Source organism: Gasterosteus aculeatus, chromosome Y, assembly GCF_964276395.1.
Source record: "Gasterosteus aculeatus chromosome Y, fGasAcu3.hap1.1, whole genome shotgun sequence".
Taxonomy (NCBI): Eukaryota; Metazoa; Chordata; class Actinopteri; order Perciformes; family Gasterosteidae; genus Gasterosteus; species Gasterosteus aculeatus.
In genome coordinates this window covers 17,948,810-17,971,240 of record NC_135709.1, presented here as the reverse complement: position 1 = coordinate 17,971,240, position 22,431 = coordinate 17,948,810, and the positions used below count along the sequence as shown (strand labels likewise).

The following is a 22,431-nucleotide window of genomic DNA, read 5'->3' as shown; positions in this document are numbered from 1 at the left end:
CAACTCCTTCACACTTTCAGCTATTAAAATCCTTCAAATATTAAAATGTTCAGCTTCTTTCCGGCTTCCGGGCTATGACTTTTCAGCTTTCTACCTCTTAAGCTTGAATTTATATAAATCAATAATCATTAATATTTTAACATGGTTTTCAAATAGAGATTGTTTTCAAATCCTCCTTCAACTTCTTCAACTTTCAAATATTTCAGCTCCGCCAATCTTTCAGCTACAGACACCATTTCAACTTTCAAATGTTGACACAGGTCTCAACTATTTTATGAAAAAAAACTGCTTCTTGATATCTATTGTACTTTTTTCATAATCACTGATTATGTTTCACTAGTTCTTCGCTCCGTTTCTGACTTTTACATGAGTGTGTATTGCGTCTGCTAGAGTGGAGAGCTCGATGGCTAGAGGCTGAAGCAGCGCAGAAATCTGGTTAAAAAAGTATGGAACTTCTGTCCTTGCAGCCAAAGTATACACTCTAGAGGCTTCATTTCTTCAGATTAATGAGGGTATGGTTGTGCTGATTGGATTAATGTGTTCATGGAATCCCAGAGTTCTTTAGTTTTGGCGCAAGGAGTGTTTGAGTGACACAACCTCTGGCAAAAGCCCCATAGGCTCCAATACAAATCTGCCGACATATTTCTCACAAAAATCCACAAGGTACACGTTTTGTCAACGGCCATAGGAGCCGTATTTATTACCGGACAGACATAAAAACACATCCACGCGTTCGGTAGAGTCTTGGGTCTCATACAAACGCCGTATTTTTTAGATAGCTGTTATAGTTTTGCGCTGGTTCCCATTTGTTTGAGGTGTGGATTCTGTGTAACTTGCTGCCATGTCTCTGCATTTTGCAGCCGCACAGGTGCAGCGTTGTTGTGGTTACTCGCTCACACGCTGCAGTATCTCTGTGTGTGACTCACAGCTGCTCCTATGAGCTGATTAGTGGAGCCACATGACGCAGCTATGCTTTCTGTCAACAGACCAATATGATAAAGACACTCGCCCCCCCTCCCCCCTCCACCCTGACGTCTTCTCACTGTTAATCACTCTCAGTCAGTCAGTCTGTCTAATTCTCCTCCCCTCTCCCTCTCTCTCTTCCTCACCACCATTCCCTTCCTCACCCTCCCTCCCTCTATCTACACCACCCCACCCAATCCAATAATTTCAAAATAAAAGCCCCATGGAGGGAATTTTTACTGTAATGTCTGTGATGAGGCCTATTAATTAAAAACTTTTAAGTGTGAATAACAAACATTCTGTCTCCCACTACGAATATTACTCGTACTTCTAGTACTACAACCGATACTTCTACTACCATACTGCTAGTATTTCTACTGCTATTAATACTACAACTACTACTAATGTTATTACAAATACTACTATGGCTAATAGTATCAGTATTCCAGCTGTTTCTACTGCTATTGATACTAACCCGACTTCTACTGCTAGTACTAATACCCAAATTACGACTAACATTACTACAAACAATTTTAAACCTCTTTTTATTCATCTCAGCTTTTGTTATTTCTGTACTTTTTAAAATTCATTTAAGCTCCTGCAACTTCTGTTTTGCAATATTTCACATTTATTTCAGCTGTTTTCATTTCTGCTTTTTCAGCAAATCTATTGAAATTCCTTTCAGCTTCTCCCATTTCTGTATTTTCAGCTATTTCAAATTAATTTCAGCTTTTCTAATATCTTTTATTTCAGCAAATGTATTCAAATTCCCTTCAACTTTCTGTATTTTCAGCTATTTTTAAATATTCAGCAAATGTACTCAAATTCCCTTCAACTTTCTGTATTTTCAGCTATTTTTAAATATTCAGCAAATGTATTCAAATTCCCTTCAACTTTCTGTATTTTCAGCTATTTTTAAATATTCAGTGCAGCTTTCAGCTTTTTGCATTCCAACGCATTTTCAGCAGGAAATGCCTTTTCTAGTTAGTTGGAATGCTTTAAGCATTCCAAGTATTGTTCTTCTAATCTTTATTCCGACTTATTCCTCTATTTCTTCCGCCGCACCTTTCAACTCCTTCATACTTTCAGCTATTAAAACCATTCAAATATTAAAATGTTCAGCTTCTTTCTGGCTTGGGGGCTATGACTTTTCAGCTTTCTACCTCTTAAGCTTGAATTTATATAAATCAATAATCATTAATATTTTAACATGGTTTTCAAATGGAGATTGTTTTCAAATCCTCCTTAAACTTCTTCAACTTCTTCAACTTTCAGATTTTTCAGCTTCGCGAATCTTTCAGCTACAGACACCATTTCAACTCTCAAATGTTCACACAAGTCTCAACTATTTTATGAAAAAAACTGCTTCTTGATATCTATTGTACTTTTTTCATAATCACTGATTATGTTTCACTAGTTTTTCGCTCCGTTTCTGACTTTTACATGAGTGTGTATTGCGTCTGCTAGAGTGGAGAGCTCGCGGGCTAGAGGCTGAAGCAGCGCAGAAATCTGGTTAAAAAAGTATGGAACTTCTGTCCTTGCAGCCAAAGTATACACTCTAGAGGCTTCATTTCTTCAGATTAATGAGGGTATGGTTGTGCTGATTGGATTAATGTGTTCATGGAATCCCAGAGTTTTTTAGTTTTGGTGCAAGGAGTGTTTGAGTGACACAACCTCTGCCAAAAGCCCCATAGGCTCCAATACAAATCTGCCGACATATTTCTCACAAAAATCCACAAGGTACACGTTTTGTCAACGGCCATAGGAGCCGTATTTATTACCGGACAGACATAAAAACACATCCACGCGTTCGGTAGAGTCTTGGGTCTCATACAAACGCCGTATTTTTTAGATAGCTGTTATAGTTTTGCGCTGGTTCTCATTTGTTTGAGGTGTGGATTCTGTGTAACTCGCTGCCATGTCTCTGCGTTTTGCAGCCGCTCGTTAATGAGCACAGGTGCGCCGTTGTCGTGGTTACGAGCACTCACATGCTGCAGGATCTCTGTCTGTGACTCACAGCTGCTCCTATGAGCTGATTAGTGGAGTCACATGACGCAGCTATGCTTTCTGTCAACAGACCAATATGATAAAGACACTCGCCCCCCCTCCCCCCTCCACCCTGACGTCTTCTCACTGTTAATCACTCTCAGTCAGTCAGTCTGTCTAATTCTCCTCCCCTCTCCCTCTCTCTCTTCCTCACCACCATTCCCTTCCTCACCCTCCCTCCCTCTATCTACACCCCCCCACCCCACCCAATCCAATAATTTCAAAATAAAAGCCCCATGGAGGGAATTTTTACTGTAATGTCTGTGATGAGGCCTATTAATTAAAAACTTTTAAGTGTGAATAACAAACATTCTGTCTCCCACTACAAATATTACTCGTACTTCTAGTACTACAACCGATACTTCTACTACCATACTGCTAGTATTTCTACTGCTATTAATACTACAACTACTACTAATGTTATTACAAATACTACTATGGCTAATAGTATCAGTATTCCAGCTGTTTCTACTGCTATTGATACTAACCCGACTTCTACTGCTAGTACTAATACCCAAATTACGACTAACATTACTACAAACAATTTTAAACCTCTTTTTATTCATCTCAGCTTTTGTTATTTCTGTACTTTTTAAAATTCATTTAAGCTCCTGCAACTTCTGTTTTGCAATATTTCACATTTATTTCAGCTGTTTTCATTTCTGCTTTTTCAGCAAATCTATTGAAATTCCTTTCAGCTTCTCCCATTTCTGTATTTTCAGCTATTTCAAATTAATTTCAGCTTTTCTAATATCTTTTATTTCAGCAAATGTATTCAAATTCCCTTCAACTTTCTGTATTTTCAGCTATTTTTAAATATTCAGCAAATGTACTCAAATTCCCTTCAACTTTCTGTATTTTCAGCTATTTTTAAATATTCAGCAAATGTATTCAAATTCCCTTCAACTTTCTGTATTTTCAGCTATTTTTAAATATTCAGTGCAGCTTTCAGCTTTTTGCATTCCAACGCATTTTCAGCAGGAAATGCCTTTTCTAGTTAGTTGGAACGCTTTAAGCATTCCAAGTATTGTTCTTCTAATCTTTATTCCGACTTATTCCTCTATTTCTTCCGCCGCACCTTTCAACTCCTTCATACTTTCAGCTATTAAAACCATTCAAATATTAAAATGTTCAGCTTCTTTCTGGCTTGGGGGCTATGACTTTTCAGCTTTCTACCTCTTAAGCTTGAATTTATATAAATCAATAATCATTAATATTTTAACATGGTTTTCAAATGGAGATTGTTTTCAAATCCTCCTTAAACTTCTTCAACTTTCAGATTTTTCAGCTTCGCGAATCTTTCAGCTACAGACACCATTTCAACTCTCAAATGTTCACACAAGTCTCAACTATTTTATGAAAAAAACTGCTTCTTGATATCTATTGTACTTTTTTCATAATCACTGATTATGTTTCACTAGTTTTTCGCTCCGTTTCTGACTTTTACATGAGTGTGTATTGCGTCTGCTAGAGTGGAGAGCTCGCGGGCTAGAGGCTGAAGCAGCGCAGAAATCTGGTTAAAAAAGTATGGAACTTCTGTCCTTGCAGCCAAAGTATACACTCTAGAGGCTTCATTTCTTCAGATTAATGAGGGTATGGTTGTGCTGATTGGATTAATGTGTTCATGGAATCCCAGAGTTTTTTAGTTTTGGCGCAAGGAGTGTTTGAGTGACACAACCTCTGCCAAAAGCCCCATAGGCTCCAATACAAATCTGCCGACATATTTCTCACAAAAATCCACAAGGTACACGTTTTGTCAACGGCCATAGGAGCCGTATTTATTACCGGACAGACATAAAAACACATCCACGCGTTCGGTAGAGTCTTGGGTCTCATACAAACGCCGTATTTTTTAGATAGCTGTTATAGTTTTGCGCTGGTTCTCATTTGTTTGAGGTGTGGATTCTGTGTAACTCGCTGCCATGTCTCTGCGTTTTGCAGCCGCTCGTTAATGAGCACAGGTGCGCCGTTGTCGTGGTTACGAGCACTCACATGCTGCAGGATCTCTGTCTGTGACTCACAGCTGCTCCTATGACCTGATTAGTGGAGTCACATGACGCAGCTATGCTTTCTGTCAACAGACCAATATGATAAAGACACTCGCCCCCCTCCCCCCTCCACCCTGACCTCTTCTCACTGTTAATCAGCCAGTCTGTCTGTCTATTTCTCCTCCTCTCTCTCTCCCTCTATCTCTTCCTGACAACCCCTCCATTCCTCACCCTCTCACCCTCCCTCCCTCTATCTACACCCCCCACCCCACCCAATCCAATAATTTCAAAATAAAAGCCCCATGGAGGGAATTTTTACTGTAATGTCTGTGATGAGGCCTATTAATTAAAAACTTTTAACTGTGAATAACAAACATTCTGTCTCCCACTACGAATATTACTCGTACTTCTAAGTACTACAACTGATATTTCTACTACCATACTACTAGTATTTCTACTGCTATTAATACTACAGCTACTACTAATGTTATTACAAATACTACTATGGCTAATAGTATTCCAGCTGTTTCTACTGCTATTGATACTAAACCTACCATTACTGCTTATACTGCTAGTACTACTAACACCACAATTATAACTAATACTACTACTAATATTACTACAAACAATTTTAAACAAATTTAAGCTCCTGCAACTTCTGTTTTTAGAAAATCTATTGAAATTCAGCTTCCCCACTTCCTGTATTTTCAGCAGTTCTTTAAAATAATTTCAGCTATTCTTATGCCTCTATCAACAGCAATTTTTTAATATTCATTTCTGTATTTTTTTGCAATATTTCAAATGTATTTCAGCTGTTTTCATTTCTGCTTTTTCAGCAAATCTATTGAAATTCCTTTCAGCTTCTCCCATTTCTGTATTTTCAGCAATTTCAAATTCATTTCAGCTTTTCAGCAAATGTATTCAAATTCCCTTCAACTTTCTGTATTTTCAGCTATTTTTAAATATTCAGTGCAGCGTTCAGCTTTTTGCATTCCAACGCATTTTCAGCAGGAAATGCCTTTTCTAGTTATTATTGTTGGAATGCATTAACGATGCATTCCAAGTATTGTTCTTCGAATCTTTATTTCTTCATCTTCAACTTCTTCTATTTCTTCCGCGCCACCTTTCAACTCCTTCACACTTTCAGCTATTAAAACCGTTCAAATATTAAAATGTTCAGCTCCTTTCTGGCTTGAGGGCTATGACTTTTCAGCTTTCTACCTCTTATGCTTGAATTTATATAAATCAATAATCATTAATATTTTAACATGGTTTTCAAATGGAGTTTGCTTTCAAATCCTCCTAAACTTCTTCAACTTTCAGATTTTTCAGCTTTGCAAATCTTTCAGCTACAGACACCCTTTCAACTCTCAAATGTTCACACAAGTCTCAACTATTTTATGAAAAAAACTGCTTCTTGATATCTATTGTACTTTTTTCATAATCACTGATTATGTTTCACTAGTTCTTCGCTCCGTTTCTGACTTTTACATGAGTGTGTATTGCGTCTGCTAGAGTGGAGAGCTCGCGGGCTAGAGTGTGGGGCATCGCAGGAATCTGGTTAAAAAAATATGGAACTTCTGTCCTTGCAGCCAAAGTATACACTCTAGAGGCTTCATTTCTTCAGATTAATGAGGGTATGGTTGTGCTGATTGGATTAATGTGTTCATGGAATCCCAGAGTTTTTTAGTTTTGGCGCAAGGAGTGTTTGAGTGACACAACCTCTGCCAAAAGCCCCATAGGCTCCAATACAAATCTGCCGACATATTTCTCACAAAAATCCACAAGGTACACGTTTTGTAAACGGCCATATGAGCCGTATTTATTACCGGACAGACATAAAAAGCACATCCACGCGTTCGGTAGAGTCTTGGGTCTCATACAAACGCCGTATTTTTTAGATAGCTGTTATAGTTTTGCGCTGGTTCTCATTTGTTTGAGGTGTGGATTCTGTGTAACTCGCTGCCATGTCTCTGCATTTTGCAGCCGTTAATGATCACAGGTGCGCCGTTGTCGTGGTTACGAGCACTCACACGCTGCAGGATCTGTCTGTGACTCACAGCTGCTCCTTGTGACCTGATTAGTGGAGTCACATGACGCAGCTATGCTTTCTGTCAACAGACCAATATGATAAAGACACTCGCCCCCCTCCCCCCTCCACCCTGACCTCTTCTCACTGTTAATCACTCAGTCAGTCAGTCTGTCTAATTCTCCTCCCCTCTCCCTCTCTATCTCTTCCTCACCACCATTCCCTTCCTCACCCTCTCACCCTCCCTCCCTCTATCTACACCCCCCCACCCCACCTAATCCAATAATTTCAAAATAAAAGCCCCATGGAGGGAATTTTTACTGTAATGTTTGTGATGAGGCCTATTAATTAAAAACTTCTTAGTTTGAATAACAAACATTCTGTCTCCCAACCCCCCCTCACCCAATTCCATCATTACAAACTAAAAGCCTCAATGATTATCTGTACCTTAACCATGAAGCGGTTTCGTTGAAATACGTATTGCTCTTTCAAATACTACTACAACCACTACGAATATTACTAGTACTTCTACACTAAAACTGATACTTCTACTACCATACTACTAGTATTTCTACTGCTATTAATGCTACAACTACTACTAATGTTATTACAAATACTACTATGGCTAATAGTATTCCAGCTGTTTCTACTGCTATTGATACTAAACCTACTATTACTGCTTATACTGCTAGTACTACTAATACCACAATTATAACTAATACTACTACTAATATTACTACAAACAATTTTAAACAAATTTAAGCTCCTGCAACTTCTGTTTTTAGAAAATCTATTGAAATTCAGCTTCCCCACTTCCTGTATTTTCAGCAGTTCTTTAAAATAACTTCAGCTATTCTTATGCCTCTATCAACAGCAATTTTTTAATATTCATTTCTGTATTTTTTTGCAATATTTCAAATTTATTTCAGCTGTTTTCATTTCTGCTTTTTCAGCAAATCTATTGATTCCTTTCAGCTTCTCCCATTTCTGTATTTTCAGCAATTTCAAATTCATTTCAGCTTTTCAGCAAATGTATTCAAATTCCCTTCAACTTTCTGTATTTTCAGCTATTTTCAAATATTCAGTGCAGCTTTCAGCTTTTTGCATTCCAACGCATTTTCAGCAGGAAATGCCTTTTCTAGTTCTTCTTCTATTTCTTCCGTGCCACCTTTCAACTCCTTCACACTTTCAGCTATTAAAATCCTTCAAATATTAAAATATTCAGCTTCTTTCTGGCTTGAGGGCTATGACTTTTCAGCTTTCTACCTCTTAAGCTTGAATTTATATAAATCAATAATCGTTAATATTTTAACATGGTTTTCAAATGGAGTTTGCTTTTCAAATCCTCTTCAACTTCTTCAACTTTCAGATTTTTCAGCTTCGCAAATCTTTCAGCTACAGACACCATTTCAACTCTCAAATGTTCACACAAGTCTCAACTATTTTATGAAAAAAACTGCTTCTTGATATCTATTGTACTTTTTTCATAATCACTGATTATGTTTCACTAGTTTTTCGCTCCGTTTCTGACTTTTACATGAGTGTGTATTGCGTCTGCTAGAGGGGGACCTCGCGGGCTAGAGGGTGAAGCAGCGCAGAAATCTGGTTAAAAAAGTATGGAACTTCTGTCCTTGCAGCCAAAGTATACACTCTAGAGGCTTCATTTCTTCAGATTAATGAGGGTATGGTTGTGCTGATTGGATTAATGTGTTGATGGAATCCCAGAGTTTTTTAGTTTTGGCGCAAGGAGTGTTTGAGTGACACAAACTCTGCCAAAAGCCCCATAGGCTCCAATACAAATCTGCCGACATATTTCTCACAAAAATCCACAAGGTACACGTTTTGTAAACGGCCATAGGAGCCGTATTTATTACCGGACAGACATAAAAAGCACATCCACGCGTTCGGTAGAGTCTTGGGTCTCATACAAACGCCGTATTTTTTAGATAGCTGTTATAGTTTTGCGCTGGTTCTCATTTGTTTGAGGTGTGGATTCTGTGTAACTTGCTGCCATGTCCCTGCCTTTTGCAGCAGCTCGTTAATGAGCACACGTGCGCCGTTGTCGTGGTTACTCGCTCACACGCTGCAGGATCTCTGTCTGTGACTCACAGCTGCTCCTATGACCTGATTAGTGGAGTCACATGACGCAGCTATGCTTTCTGTCAACAGACCAATATGATAAAGACACTCGCCCCCCCTCCCCCCTCCACCCTGACCTCTACTTACTGTTAATCACTCTCAGTCAGTCAGTCTGTCTAATTCTCCTCCCCTCTCCCTCTCTATCTCTTCCTCACCACCATTCCCTTCCTCACCCTCCCTCCCTCTATCTACACCCCCCCACCCCACCCAATCCAATAGGTGCGCCGTTGCCGTGGTTACTCGTACACACGCTGCAGGATCTGTCTGTGACTCACAGCTGCTCCTATGACCTGATTAGTGGAGTCACATGACGCAGCTATGCTTTCTGTCAACAGACTAATATGATAAAGACACTAGCCCCCCCTTCCCCCTCCACCCTGACCTCTTCTCACTGTTAATCACTCAGTGAGTCAGTATGTCTGTCTATTTCTCCTCCTCTCTCTCTCTCCCTCTATCTCTTCCTCACCATCCCTCCCTTCTTCACCCTCCCTCTATCTACACCCCCTCACCCCACCCAATCCAATAATTTCAAAATAAAAGCCCCATGGAGGGAATTTTTACTGTAATGTTAGTGATGAGGCCTATTAATTAAAAACTTCTTAGTTTGAATAACAAACATTCTGTCTCCCACCCCCCCCCTCACCCAATTCCACCATTACAAACTAAAAGCCTCAATGATTATCTGTACCTTAACCATGAAGCGGTTTTGTTGAAATACGCATGGCTCTTTTAAATACTACTATAACCACTACGAATATTACTAGTACTCCTAGTAGAACTACGACTGATACTTCTACTACCATACTACTAGTATTTCTACTGCTATTAATACAACTACTACTAATGTTATTAAAATTACTACTATGGCTCATAGTATCAGTATTCCAGCTGTTTCTACTGCTATTGATACTAAACCGACTTCTACTGCTAGTACTAATACCCAAATTACAACTAACATTACTACAAACAATTTTAAACCTCTTTTTATTCATCTCAGCTTTTGTCATTTCTGTACTTTTTAAAGTTCATTTAAGCTCCTGCAACTTCTTTTTTGCAATATTTCACATTTATTTCAGCTGTTTTCATTTCTGCTTTTTCAGCAAATCTATTGAAATTCCTTTCAGCTTCTCCCATTTCTGTATTTTCAGCAATTTCAAATTAATTTCAGCTTTTCAAATATCTGTCATTTCAGCAAATGTATTCAAATTCCCTTCAACTTTCTGTATTTTCAGCTATTTTTAAATATTCAGTGCAGCTTTCAGCTTTTTGCATTCCAACGCATTTTCAGCAGGAAATGCCTTTTTTAGTTCTTCTATTTCTTCCGTGGCACCTTTCAACTCCTTCACACTTTCAGCTATTAAAATCCTTCAAATATTAAAATGTTCAGCTTCTTTCCGGCTTCCGGGCTATGACTTTTCAGCTTTCTACCTCTTAAGCTTGAATTTATATAAATCAATAATCGTTAATATTTTAACATGGTTTTCAAATGGAGTTTGCTTTTCAAATCCTCTTCAACTTCTTCAACTTTCAGATTTTTCAGCTTCGCAAATCTTTCAGCTACAGACACCATTTCAACTCTCAAATGTTCACACCAGTCTCAACTATTTTATGAAAAAAACTGCTTCTTGATATCTATTGTACTTTTTTCATAATCACTGATTATGTTTCACTAGTTCTTCGCTCCGTTTCTGACTTTTACATGAGTGTGTATTGCGTCTGCCAGAGTGGGGACCTCGAGGGCTAGAGTGTAAGGCAGCGCGAAAATCTGGTTTAAAAAATATGGAACTTCTGTCCTTGCAGCCAAAGTATACACTCTAGAGGCTTCATTTCTTCAGATTAATGAGGGCATGGTTGTGCTGATTGGATTAATGCGTTCATGGAATCCCAGAGTTCTTTAGTTTTGGCGCAAGGAGTGTTAGAGTGACACAACCTCTGCCAAAAGCCCCATAGGCTCCAATACAAATCTGCCGACATATTTCTCACAAAAATCCAGAAGGTACACGTTTTGTCGACGGCCATAGGAGCCGTATTTATTACCGGGCAGACATAAAACAAACATCCATGCGTTCGGTAGAGTCTTGGGTCTCGTCAAAACACCGTATTTTTTAGATAGCTGTTATAGTCTTGCGCTGGTTCTCATTTGTTTGAGGTGTGGATTCTGTGTAACTTGCTGCCATGTCTCTGCCTTTTTGCAGCAGCTCGTTAATGAGCACAGGTGCGTTGTTGCCGTGGTTACTCGCTCACACGCTGCAGGATCTCTGTCTGTGACTCACAGCTGCTCCTATGACCTGATTAGTGGAGTCACATGACGCAGCTATGCTTTCTGTCAACAGACCAATATGATAAAGACACTCGCCCCCCCTCCACCCTGACCTCTTCTCACTGTTAATCACTCTCAGTCAGTCTGTCTGTCTATTTCTCCTCCTCTCTCCCTCTCTCTCCCTCTATCTCTTCCTCACCACCCCTCCCTTCCTCACCCGCTCACCCTCCCTACCTCTATCTACACCCCCCCACCCCACCCAATCCAATAATTTCAAAATAAAAGCCCCATTGAGGGAATTTTTACTGTAATGTTTGTGATGAGGCCTATTAATTAAAAACGTCTTAGTTTGAACAACAAACATTCTGTCTCCCAACCCCCCCCTCACCCAATTCCATCATTACAAACTAAAAGCCTCAATGATTATCTGTACCTTAACCATGAAGCGGTTTCGTTGAAATACGTATTGCTCTTTTAAATACTACTACAACCACTACGAATATTACTAGTACTTCTACACTACAACTGATACTTCTACTACCATACTACTAGGATTTCTATTGCTATTAATACTACAACTACTACTAATGTTATTACAAATACTACCATGGCTAATAGTATTACAGCTGTTTCTACTGCTGTTGATACTAAACCTACTATTACTGCTTCTACTGCTAGTACTACTAATACCACAATTACAACTATAACTAATACTACTACTAATATTACTACAAACAATTTTAAACAAATTTAAGCTCCTGCAACTTCTGTTTTTAGAAAATCTATTGAAATTCAGCTTCCCCACTTCCTGTATTTTCAGCAGTTCTTTAAAATAATTTCTGCTTTTCTTATGCCTCTATTAACAGCAATGTTTTAATATTAATTTCTGTATTCTTTTTTGCAATATTTCACATTTATTTCAGCTCTTTTCATTTCTGCTTTTTCAGCAAATCTATTGAAATTCCTTTCAGCTTCTCCCATTTCTGTATTTTCAGCAATTTCAAATTAATTTCAGCTTTTCTAATATCTTTTATTTCAGCTGATGTATTCAAATTCCCTTCAACTTTCTGTATTTTCAGCTATTTTTAAATATTCAGTGCAGCTTTCAGCTTTTTGCATTCCAACGCATTTTCAGCAGGAAATGCTTTTTCTAGTTCAACTTATTGTTGGAATGCATTAAGGATGAATTCCAAGTATTGTTCTTCGAATCTTTATTTGTTGGAATGCATTATGCATTCCAAGTATTGTTCTTCGAATCTTTATTTAGTTGGAATGCTTTAAGCATTCCAAGTATTGTTCTTTGAATCTTTATTGTTGGAATGCATTAAGCATTCCAAGTATTGTTCTTTGAATCTTTATTTCCGACTTATTCTATTTCTTCCGTGGCACCTTTCAACTCCTTCACACTTTCAGCTATTAAAATCCTTCAAATATTAAAATCTTCAGCTTCTTTCCGGCTTCCGGGCTATGACTTTTCAGCTTTCTACCTCTTAAGCTTGAATTTATATAAATCAATAATCATTAATATTTTAACATGGTTTTCAAATGGAGTTTGTTTTCAAATCCTCCTAAACTTCTTCAACTTTCAGATATTTCAGCTTTGCAAATCTTTCAGCTACAGACACCATTTAAACTTTCAAATGTTGACACAAGTCTCAACTATTTTATGAAAAAAACTGCTTGTTGATATCTATTCTACTTTTTTCATAATCACTGATTATGTTTCACTAGTTCTTCGCTCCGTTTCTGACTTTTACATGAGTGTGTATTGCGTCTGCTAGAGTGGGGACCTCGAAGGCTAGAGTGTGAGGCAGCGCCAGAATCTGGTTAAAAAAATATGGAACTTCTGTCCTTGCAGCCAAAGTATACACTCTAGAGGCTTCATTTCTTCAGATTAATGAGGGCATGGTTGTGCTGATTGGATTAATGCGTTCATGGAATCCCAGAGTTCTTTAGTTTTGGCCTACGGAGACCAACAGTCACACAACCTCTGCTAAAAGCCCCATAGGCTCCAATACAAATCTGCCGACATATTTCTCAAAAAATCCAGAAGGTACACGTTTTGTAAACTTCGTCAGGAGCCGTATTTTTTACCGGACAGAAATAAATAATACCTCCCTGCGTTCGGTAGAGTCTTGGGTCTCGCACAAACAGCGTATTTTTTAGATAGCTGTTATAGTTTTGCGCTGGTTGTCATTTGTTTGAGGTGTGGTTTCTTGGTAAAATCCGTTTACTCTGTGATCAGCCCGCGAAAACAGCAGCTGCGCCGTCTCCATTACGACCACACAGGCTCGTGCCAGCACTCACTCTCCCTTCCCTACGGAGTCTGACAGACAAGCAGGCTCACGTGGGGAGAACATGGCGATAGCAAACGCGGCGCTAGCTAGTAGTGAGCCGGCTCTTTGACGTGAACGCCTGGAGCCGGCTCCTGATTGGGGAGCCGCTTTGTTTTTGTTTTCTCTCTCTCTCTACAAACAGGGAGGCGAGTCACAAGAGAGAAAGAGAGCAACGGACTGGAAATGTAAAAAAAGAGAGTTAAGAAAATGAGTTTCAACAGGAAACCCAGCAAAATCTGGACACATTTCAATTACATTGACCTAAGGCAGAATGTAGAGTCTGCAAGACTAAAATCTCCGCACCCCACCCCAATCGAGCTGGCTCCACAAACAACCTGCACAGGCACATGAGAACTGTCCATCCTTTAGTGTTTCTCCGACGCGCCCTGAAACACGCTCCAAATCTCACGCGCTTGAGCGCCGCTCAGCATCTCGCCGTCGTAGACGAGCTTTGGCATGTTTGGCAGAGCTCCTTGAGCGCCGTGTACAACCAGTATGGATCAACCGATTAACCAATTGATCCATATATAAGGCGCCCCGGATTATAAGGCACTGACGTTTTTTGAGGAAATTAAAGCCTTTTAAGTGCGCCTTGGAGTGCGGAAAATTTACTTTAATACTGCAAGAGGGCGCCCCTTTTAGTGAACAACAACAAGCGGACAAGAGCAGCCGTTTCGAGCGAGAGCCTTATTGTTTTATTAATCTGTCTGTTTAAATTGTTTGTGCTTCAACTAATGTTTCACATAACTAATGTGCCGCATCATAAATATTGATATTAATTTCAAATTTTTAAAAATTGAAAATTAAAAAACTATTTATTTATTGTAAATGACCTCTCGCGGCCCACCTGCAGTATCTTCGCGGCCCACACTTTGGGAATCGCTGGTCTACAGCATCGTCTAGTACACCACCACAACCACCTAAAAGTACAACCCAGAGCTCTATGAGCCAATTTTTGCAAAAGTCTATGACCGCAGCAAGACAGAAGACAATTGAAGAAAAACTGGCCAAAATGATTGGATGTGGATGCAATTGAAGTTTAAAATAGTTAAAAGTTAGTTAAGTTCATTTGTAAATAGTTAAACATTTGTTTTTGCACTTTCTAATTTATTTATCACTATGTAGAGTGTATAAATAAAAGTGTATTTATATAATACATATTTGATATAGTGTTTTTTTTTACATTAGTAATTCATATTGCACATGATTTTTTACATTATTGTTGGTGATAAATAAATTTAAGCACCAAAAAAAGAAGAGCCATTTGGGAGCCAAAAGAGCTGGCTCTTTTTAGTGAGCCGAGCCAAAAGAGCCGGTTCTCCAAAAAGAGCCGTAATTCCCATCACTAGTACCAAACGGCTTACAAGTGGCTAAAACAGCGCGGCAGCACTCACTCTCCCTCCCCTACGTAGTCTGACAAACACACAGGCCTACGTGGGAGGGAACGTGGCGCTGGCTAACATAGCGCTAACATGGCGTTAGCTAACATTGCACAATCACTAACAGTACCAAGCGGCTGAAGAGTGGCTAAAACAGCCAGTGAAAATCTCTCATGTCTTTAGATAGCTAGCTAGGCTGTCTTTGATGGCCTTTGTGGCACTGACTCATGCAGACATAATACTACCGGCATTTCTACTGCTATTAATACTTCAACAACTACTAAATTTACTACTACAACTAGTAGTATTACTACAAATAATACTATTGCTATCACTACTTCTACTAGTATTTCTACTGCTATTAAAATTACTCCTAGTAGTAGTACTAAAATACTTCTAGTAGTGACTCTGCAACTGACACGACTAGGGAAAAGTATTTCTAGTATTTCTACTGGTATTAATACTACAATTAGTACTAATGTTACTACAAATACTATGACTAATAATATTAGTATTCCAGCTGTTTCTACTGCTATTGATACGTAACCTACTATTACTACTTCTACTGCTAGTACTACTAATACAACAATTACAAATATAACTAATACTACTACTAATATTACTACAAACAATTTAAAACCTCTTTTTATTCATCTCAGCTTTTGTCATTTCTGTATTTTTAAAAATTCATTTAAGCTCCTGCGACTTCTGTATTTTTTAGAAAATCTATTGAAATTCAGCATCTCCCATTTCTGTATTTTCAGCAGTTCTTTCAAATAATTTCAGCTTTTATTATGCCTGTATTAACAGCAATGTTTAACTATTCATTTCTGGGTTTTTTGCAAATTTTCAAATTCATTTCAGCTGTTTTCATTTCTGCTTTTTCAGCAAATCTATTGAAATTCCTTTCAGCTTCTCCCATTTCTGTATATTTCAGCTTTTCTAATATCTGTAATTTCAGCAAATGTATTAAAATTCACTTCAACTTTCTGTAATTTCAGAAATTTTCTCAAGTTCATTTCACCTTTTTGCATTCCAACGCATTTTCAGCAGGAAATGCATTTTCTAGTTTGTCTTTCTCTCTGCCTTATGTTACGTCCAGTCGCTAGGGGGAGACGGACGCATACATAAACCCAGACTTTTTTGTTGGGTGAAAAAGAATATTTATTCTTGGAGTCAAGAAACAAACACAAGAGCGTACGAACTGAGGGAAGGGGCCGGGGGTGCCGTGTAAATCAAAAACCGAATAGAACAAAAGGAGGCCTTCAGAAGGAAGACTATGCCAAAACCAACAAGTAACAAAAATCCTTACTTGCATTAACCAAAACATAAAGATACATCCCCAACGGCGCCCCTGCTCCTAATGTGGCTAACACACGTTCTGTGAGGTGCAGTGTTTCAGTGGTGCCTGGCCCTGGCCCTCTTCCTCGCTCTCACAGTCATTCTCTGGATCTGGTAGTGTGACCACTCGTTAGTCTGAACAGTTCAAGTAATTAAAGTTAACCCCACCGTAACACACAAGCAAATTACCCAGACTTATCAAGCCTTGTACAGCTATGGTTTTAAAAGAACCTTCAGGTAAATCCCCAAATTATCTTTGACTATAATCCTAGTCAGAAGTAGTCTCCATGTTGTGTTTTTACCTTGTGAGAGGAAATCGGATAAAATGTATTTTTATTGATACACATCTTGATGTGACGTGTCAGTAAAACTTATTTCCCATCCCAATTGCAGCAACATCAGTAATATTTCACTTAAACTTTTTCAAAATCATGAGCAGTTTTGCACTTTTTCCTAAATCATTCTATGAGCCTTAATTTACTTCCCATTTACTAATTGTTGACCCTATTTGATTTTATTAAATATATATAAATACACTGGTCCTGTTTAAGATAATTCATCATCTTGCTTTTAATCTGCTGACCAACAGATAGTTATTAAGCTAAAAATGGTAGCTTGACTGTCTGTTCCTTTTTTTAAGTCAGAAACATGGCCCGTAGGTATATTTGACCTCGTTCACCGCACAAATGTCACATTTTCACCCCGTCATGAGAGGCCTTACATGGAAGCACATGCACACTGGTTTCAAAAAAATGTGCAGATTACAGACACCCGCCCCTCCCCCTCACTAAAACCGGATCAGGCGGCATGCTCCGTGCATTCCTGCTCCCAATGCTGGTGTTAATGTAAAATGGGTCACATTCCTGACGGAGGAATCTCCTGTATGAAGTGCAGCAGGCCGGCCTGTCAAGTCCCCCCACTGCCCTTTTAACTGCTCCACATTTGTGTGCATGTGTGCGCATATAAATTATATGTAAATGTGAGATGCTGTTTCTTGATACTATTGATTGTTTAGTGTTCGTGGCCATAACTAACAACAAGAGAAGCTCACAGGTCACCAGAGCCGGGTTGCTTAAGAGATGTATGATTGTGTGTCGGTTTAGTTACTGATTGAAAGTTGAATATTTTTCAGACTGACAAAAAAAAAAAAGATTACAGATTAGAGTCAACTGTGACTTAAAGAGCGGATTAATAGAAATGTTTTACAGTTGATTGTCAACTTTGGTTGTTACGCATTGAAAGTTCTGGAGAAACCTAATGCTCTCTTTTCATATAGTTTATACGTCAACTTGAATTTCAGTTCTAGAAAACGGTTCAGCTACACAAGCTGAAATCCCCCCTCACATTTTCTTTTTTAAATCCCTCCCATGACTGTGCTGTGGGTTCCATCCCCCCATGTATCCCAATGGTATATTTAGTGGAAAAGTATCATGTTCTTTGAGTAGAAAGGTGTCAAGTATATTGACACATTTCTACTGTGGTTTCATGAACAATACAACCTTAGTCTAAATCAGAATTGTTTCGGCACTGTTCAGGCAATTGGTACAGACTCATCAAGTAAAATTGCTTATTTGTTTTTTTTTTCTTGATGCCACAATCAATGATGCGATGGAATCGGCCATACGCCTCATTGGCTCACTGGGACTGGTGTCAGCCAGAAGGTTTCTCCTCATGACATTGTCTAATCTTCACATAATATCTTTCTGTGATTGGTGTGGTGGTCGTGACCTGAATTGTTCCACGTGGGTAAATTTGGTGCCAAATGTTGTGAGAGGTTCTTTACTAGTTGGAGATACTTCTCTCTGAAGAGTTTATTGACCAAACGATCGACTCCGTCTTATCTCCCACCGTGCCTTGACAATTGTCAAAGTATGTCTTGGCGTCCAACCTTAATCAGCCACACATTTTTTTTTTTATTTGCTCCCAAGTCGCAGGCGTGCCTGAACAAAAAGTAGGTCACCGCAGAGAGGAAGTCGAGGGGAAGAAAATAAATAGATTTAGGAGCCTCCCCTTTCTTGCTCACTCATCCCTCTTCAACCCTGTCATCTTCCACTCTGTTCCTCCCCACCTCCTCCCACTGCAGTCTCACTCTCCCCGTAGAACCTACGTGAGCCGCTTTTTCATCTGCTGGGAGGGACGTTCAGTAGTAGCTAAGCACAGTGATTTGTCTGTTATTACCCTTCATGATTGGCAGTCATTGGGGAAGCCATAATGAATATCCATTGCTTATTTCTATATGTCGGCTGCAACAGATTTAGGATTAGGAAATAATAGAGCAGGAGGTAAATAAGCAGTAATACTTAAACGCTTTCATTTTGAGACATTATCTGAATGCTGATGGCATTAATACCGCAGGAAATAGGATAGTTCGTCCCGTGCATTGACACGTGGGCAAAAATGATCAGCCACTGTGCTGGCTTGTCTGAACAGGATCAATTTGTCTTTTAGTCTAGATTCATTGGACCAACAGGTTCCTTTCCTGTCATTGCAAAACAAGTTCTGAAGTGAATTTAAGCGATCATCTCGCAATAAGGTTTGGACATCTCGAATGACGATCATAAGTGGCTCACAGTTACATAGATTATAACGAGCATACATATACATGTGTGTATATCATCATCATCTAGGCCTTTTCCAAATAATGACCGTTGGAAGCACCTTGCTTTGAACATAAATACTTATTCATTAAATAGTCTGATTCCCACAAAATCACAGCGCAAAATAAGTAGTTATCGATGGTTATCAAATCAGATTCCAATAACTTCCTCGTTGGTAATGGTAGTTTTTTTTGTGCCGTTTGAACTCGCACCTTCTTTTGCTGTGTATTGAAGTGGTTGCCCCAGTTTCCTTTTCTTCTTCCACATTCAGAGTAGATGAGTAGTCATACAGGTTGTGAAATGGCTTGGACGCATCGTGTTGTCATCTGCTGACAGTTTTGGCTGAAAGTCACTGTGATCTTTGCCCTCATTCGCATGAGTCACAGGTCTAAAAACGTCATAAACGCAGGCTGCCCTCAATGCAATGACTCAGCGACATTTAGGTTGGAACAGTTTTAACACGCCCTCTTGGCTTTCAGGCCCATCAGCTGTTACCCAGAGCTCAGCCCATGTGATCCCGAGGCTTCATGTAGCCCTCGGTGTCAGGCTCAGAACAGAAACCTGACAGAGCAGCCCGTGGCATGATCACAGGCTGTTTTTCCCCCCTCTATTTTTAGCATTGTTAATTTATTTATGATGCTTAGAAGCAGCTTTGTAGTTACCTGCCATTAGATCTGATTCCCATTGGCTGGAAACCCCGGGTTACGGAGGTGTGCACATTTTTTAAATGCTTACAGGGCTTCTGTAAAGGTGGCTACATGTTGTGCATTACACTCTATATTAAAACACACTTTATATATTAAAACAATTAAATGTTTTAACCCGTTTAAAAAATAAAAAATAAATTCTGCAGCGTTCTCGTTCTGTATAGTATTCCATGAAATTAAGCATTTGCTCTTTGTCTCTCCCAAGCACATTCTCTTGCTTCTTCGTGTTCAGAGTCCATAAGGGCAGTCTTTCCCAGCTGCTAGCGGTGGCAGCGCAGCTGTTTAGCGAGCTGACTCATCATGCCTTCTCCCTCTCTCGCATGCCGCTCTGATTCGACTGCGGCTGCTGGTGTCCTCTGAGAGACGCTTCAGGTTCGCTGATTAATAGACGCTTTGAGCCGCTCCCTCAAAATGGTCAAAGTAGTGCTCCAAGGCCACGTCTTCTGGGAGGTTTTACAGTCAAACCATCTCAACCAAGTTTTTCAAGCTACATAATTGAATGGTTTTATGGATTGAAGAGTAACTGGGGCTCAGGTGGGATAAGCGAGACACAGCAGCCTCAGCTGATGCAGAGAGACACCTGTTTGTCAAGCAAATGTGCCCAGAAGATCATTTTTGCGGTTTGCCTTTCCTATTCATTTTTGTCATGCATGCTTTTAACAGAGCTATGCGACACGTTTCCTCCTCGCGCTCCACGAGGGCTCTTCAAGAACCTACGGGTGACGTCACAGTGTGCACGTCCGCATTCTCTACAGTTCATTGTTTGGACTCGTACATTTCAGTTGAGTCATCAATTGGGCGGTTTGTCTCCGGTCGACTTGCTGCCATTAATACCGTATTTGAGTATTTGTGGAGGAGGCTGCTGAGGTTACGCTAGGAGCTCCAAGGTTATGGAAGCTGCTGTGGATGTATTGTGCTTTATTACACAAACAGTTAACTACTCAGCAAAGTAGGCCAAGTACACTGTGGAACCTCCATTACTCGCCCCTTCCGTTGACGTCCCTGATTCATTGTTCTCTCTTGTGCCTACTTGTCAACTTACGTTTCCCTATATTGTTAATATTGAAAGAATTCAACCATAAACTACTCTAGCAATTTAATTTATGCTTTTTTTGTGATGTCACTCCCCTGGACGTTTTCCTTTCCCTCTCCATTCACAATTTTGCTGAATTTAGTGGACAGCCTGACCATGTCCTCGGGGGAGGGAGGGGGTTTACACTGAGCTTGTCCAACTTTCATGGACTCGCTGCTCTATAGTCGTGCATGACGTTAATGTAGGTCATACTAATTACTCATTCAATTTGAGACGCACCGTTGTACACAGTCCTGATCTTTTTTTAAATTATCATTTTATACGTAGACCTTTATTACATGCCTTCCTGCTAATCTTTATTTGCACATCGATCGGTTTCTGGTAGGTTGAAATCAATTGGAAAGACGGGGCTTTCAGCTTTGCATTCATTTTGCTGGGATTAATTGACAAACTCATCAGATGCCAAACATTTGACCATTTATTTGTTAAGAGTACAGAATTGTCTTGGTTTAAGCTTTACTTTGCATTTTGTATTGAAGGTGCCAATAAGTGTATATACAGACTAATGTTTAGTCATTGATGCATTAGTAAAAATAGTCATCAATCCAAATTAATCTGTATATTTCTAATCGCGCTGCCCTCTTTGATGTGTGGCATTCTTAAAGTAGATCCTCTCTGTCTCGTGCAGGACCGTAAGCTGTCAAAAACCGAGCGGCAGCGCTTTAAGGAGGAGGCAGGGATGTTAAAAGGACTACAGCATCCCAACATTGTCCGCTTTTACGACTCCTGGGAGGGACCCTCCAAAGGCAGGAAGTGCATTGTTCTGGTCACTGAACTCATGACTTCTGGCACACTCAAAACGTGAGTCACAAACAAACACATTAATATAGAACTCATAGTTTCACTATTTTGATGAAAAAAAAAAAAACCTCATCCTGACTATTGATTGTAAATATTTTCACTTTTTTGTCTTGTGTCAGAAAGCAGCATTTGCTAAACGTTGCATGAACTGGTAATATAATTAGGAAATTGTCAAACAAATATATTTTTCCGTACAATGCATTGTTATTTCTGTGTTCCTCACCAGACAAAAATGATGATCTTTTTTTCTTGTAGATATCTGAAACGGTTCAAGGTGATGAAAATCAAAGTGCTACGAAGCTGGTGTAGACAAATCCTCAAAGGGCTCCACTTCCTCCACACTCGGGCTCCCCCCATCATCCACAGGGACCTCAAGTGCGACAATATTTTCATCACAGGCCCAACAGGATCCGTCAAGATTGGAGACTTGGGACTGGCTACGCTCAAGCGAGCATCCTTTGCCAAGAGTGTTATAGGTACGACTCCGCAGTCATTTCCACCTTGTGGTCCCTTCCGCTGAGGGGCAGCACCTTTTCTGAGGTCGTAGTGTGTTTGTATTGGAGATGATGGTGTTTCAGAGAGGGTATCTTGCTTTGGCTTGTTCTTCTCACAATGTGGTTCAAAAACAGACCACAGCATTTCAGCTGTCTCTCAAACCACAGCTCAAATGGAGGCCCGAACTCTGTGGTGATCTTAGGCAGATAACCACAAGGCTTTCTCTCTTTTGCACAGTGATTCCATCAAGTTTGGTC

General features: G+C 39.5%; 1 protein-coding gene across 2 annotated transcripts in view; it reads left to right on the top strand.

Moving 5' to 3' along the window:
* LOC120812437 (serine/threonine-protein kinase WNK1-like) overlaps positions 1–22,431 on the top strand; it is a 51,286-nt gene that overhangs the window by 12,921 nt on the left and 15,934 nt on the right. For both annotated transcript variants that reach the window (XM_040168376.2, XM_040168374.2), the window contains exons 3-4: positions 21,507–21,679; positions 21,935–22,155. In XM_040168376.2, coding sequence (XP_040024310.2) covers positions 21,507–21,679; positions 21,935–22,155 — 394 coding nt within the window. The remainder of the gene's footprint in view (positions 1–21,506; positions 21,680–21,934; positions 22,156–22,431) is intronic.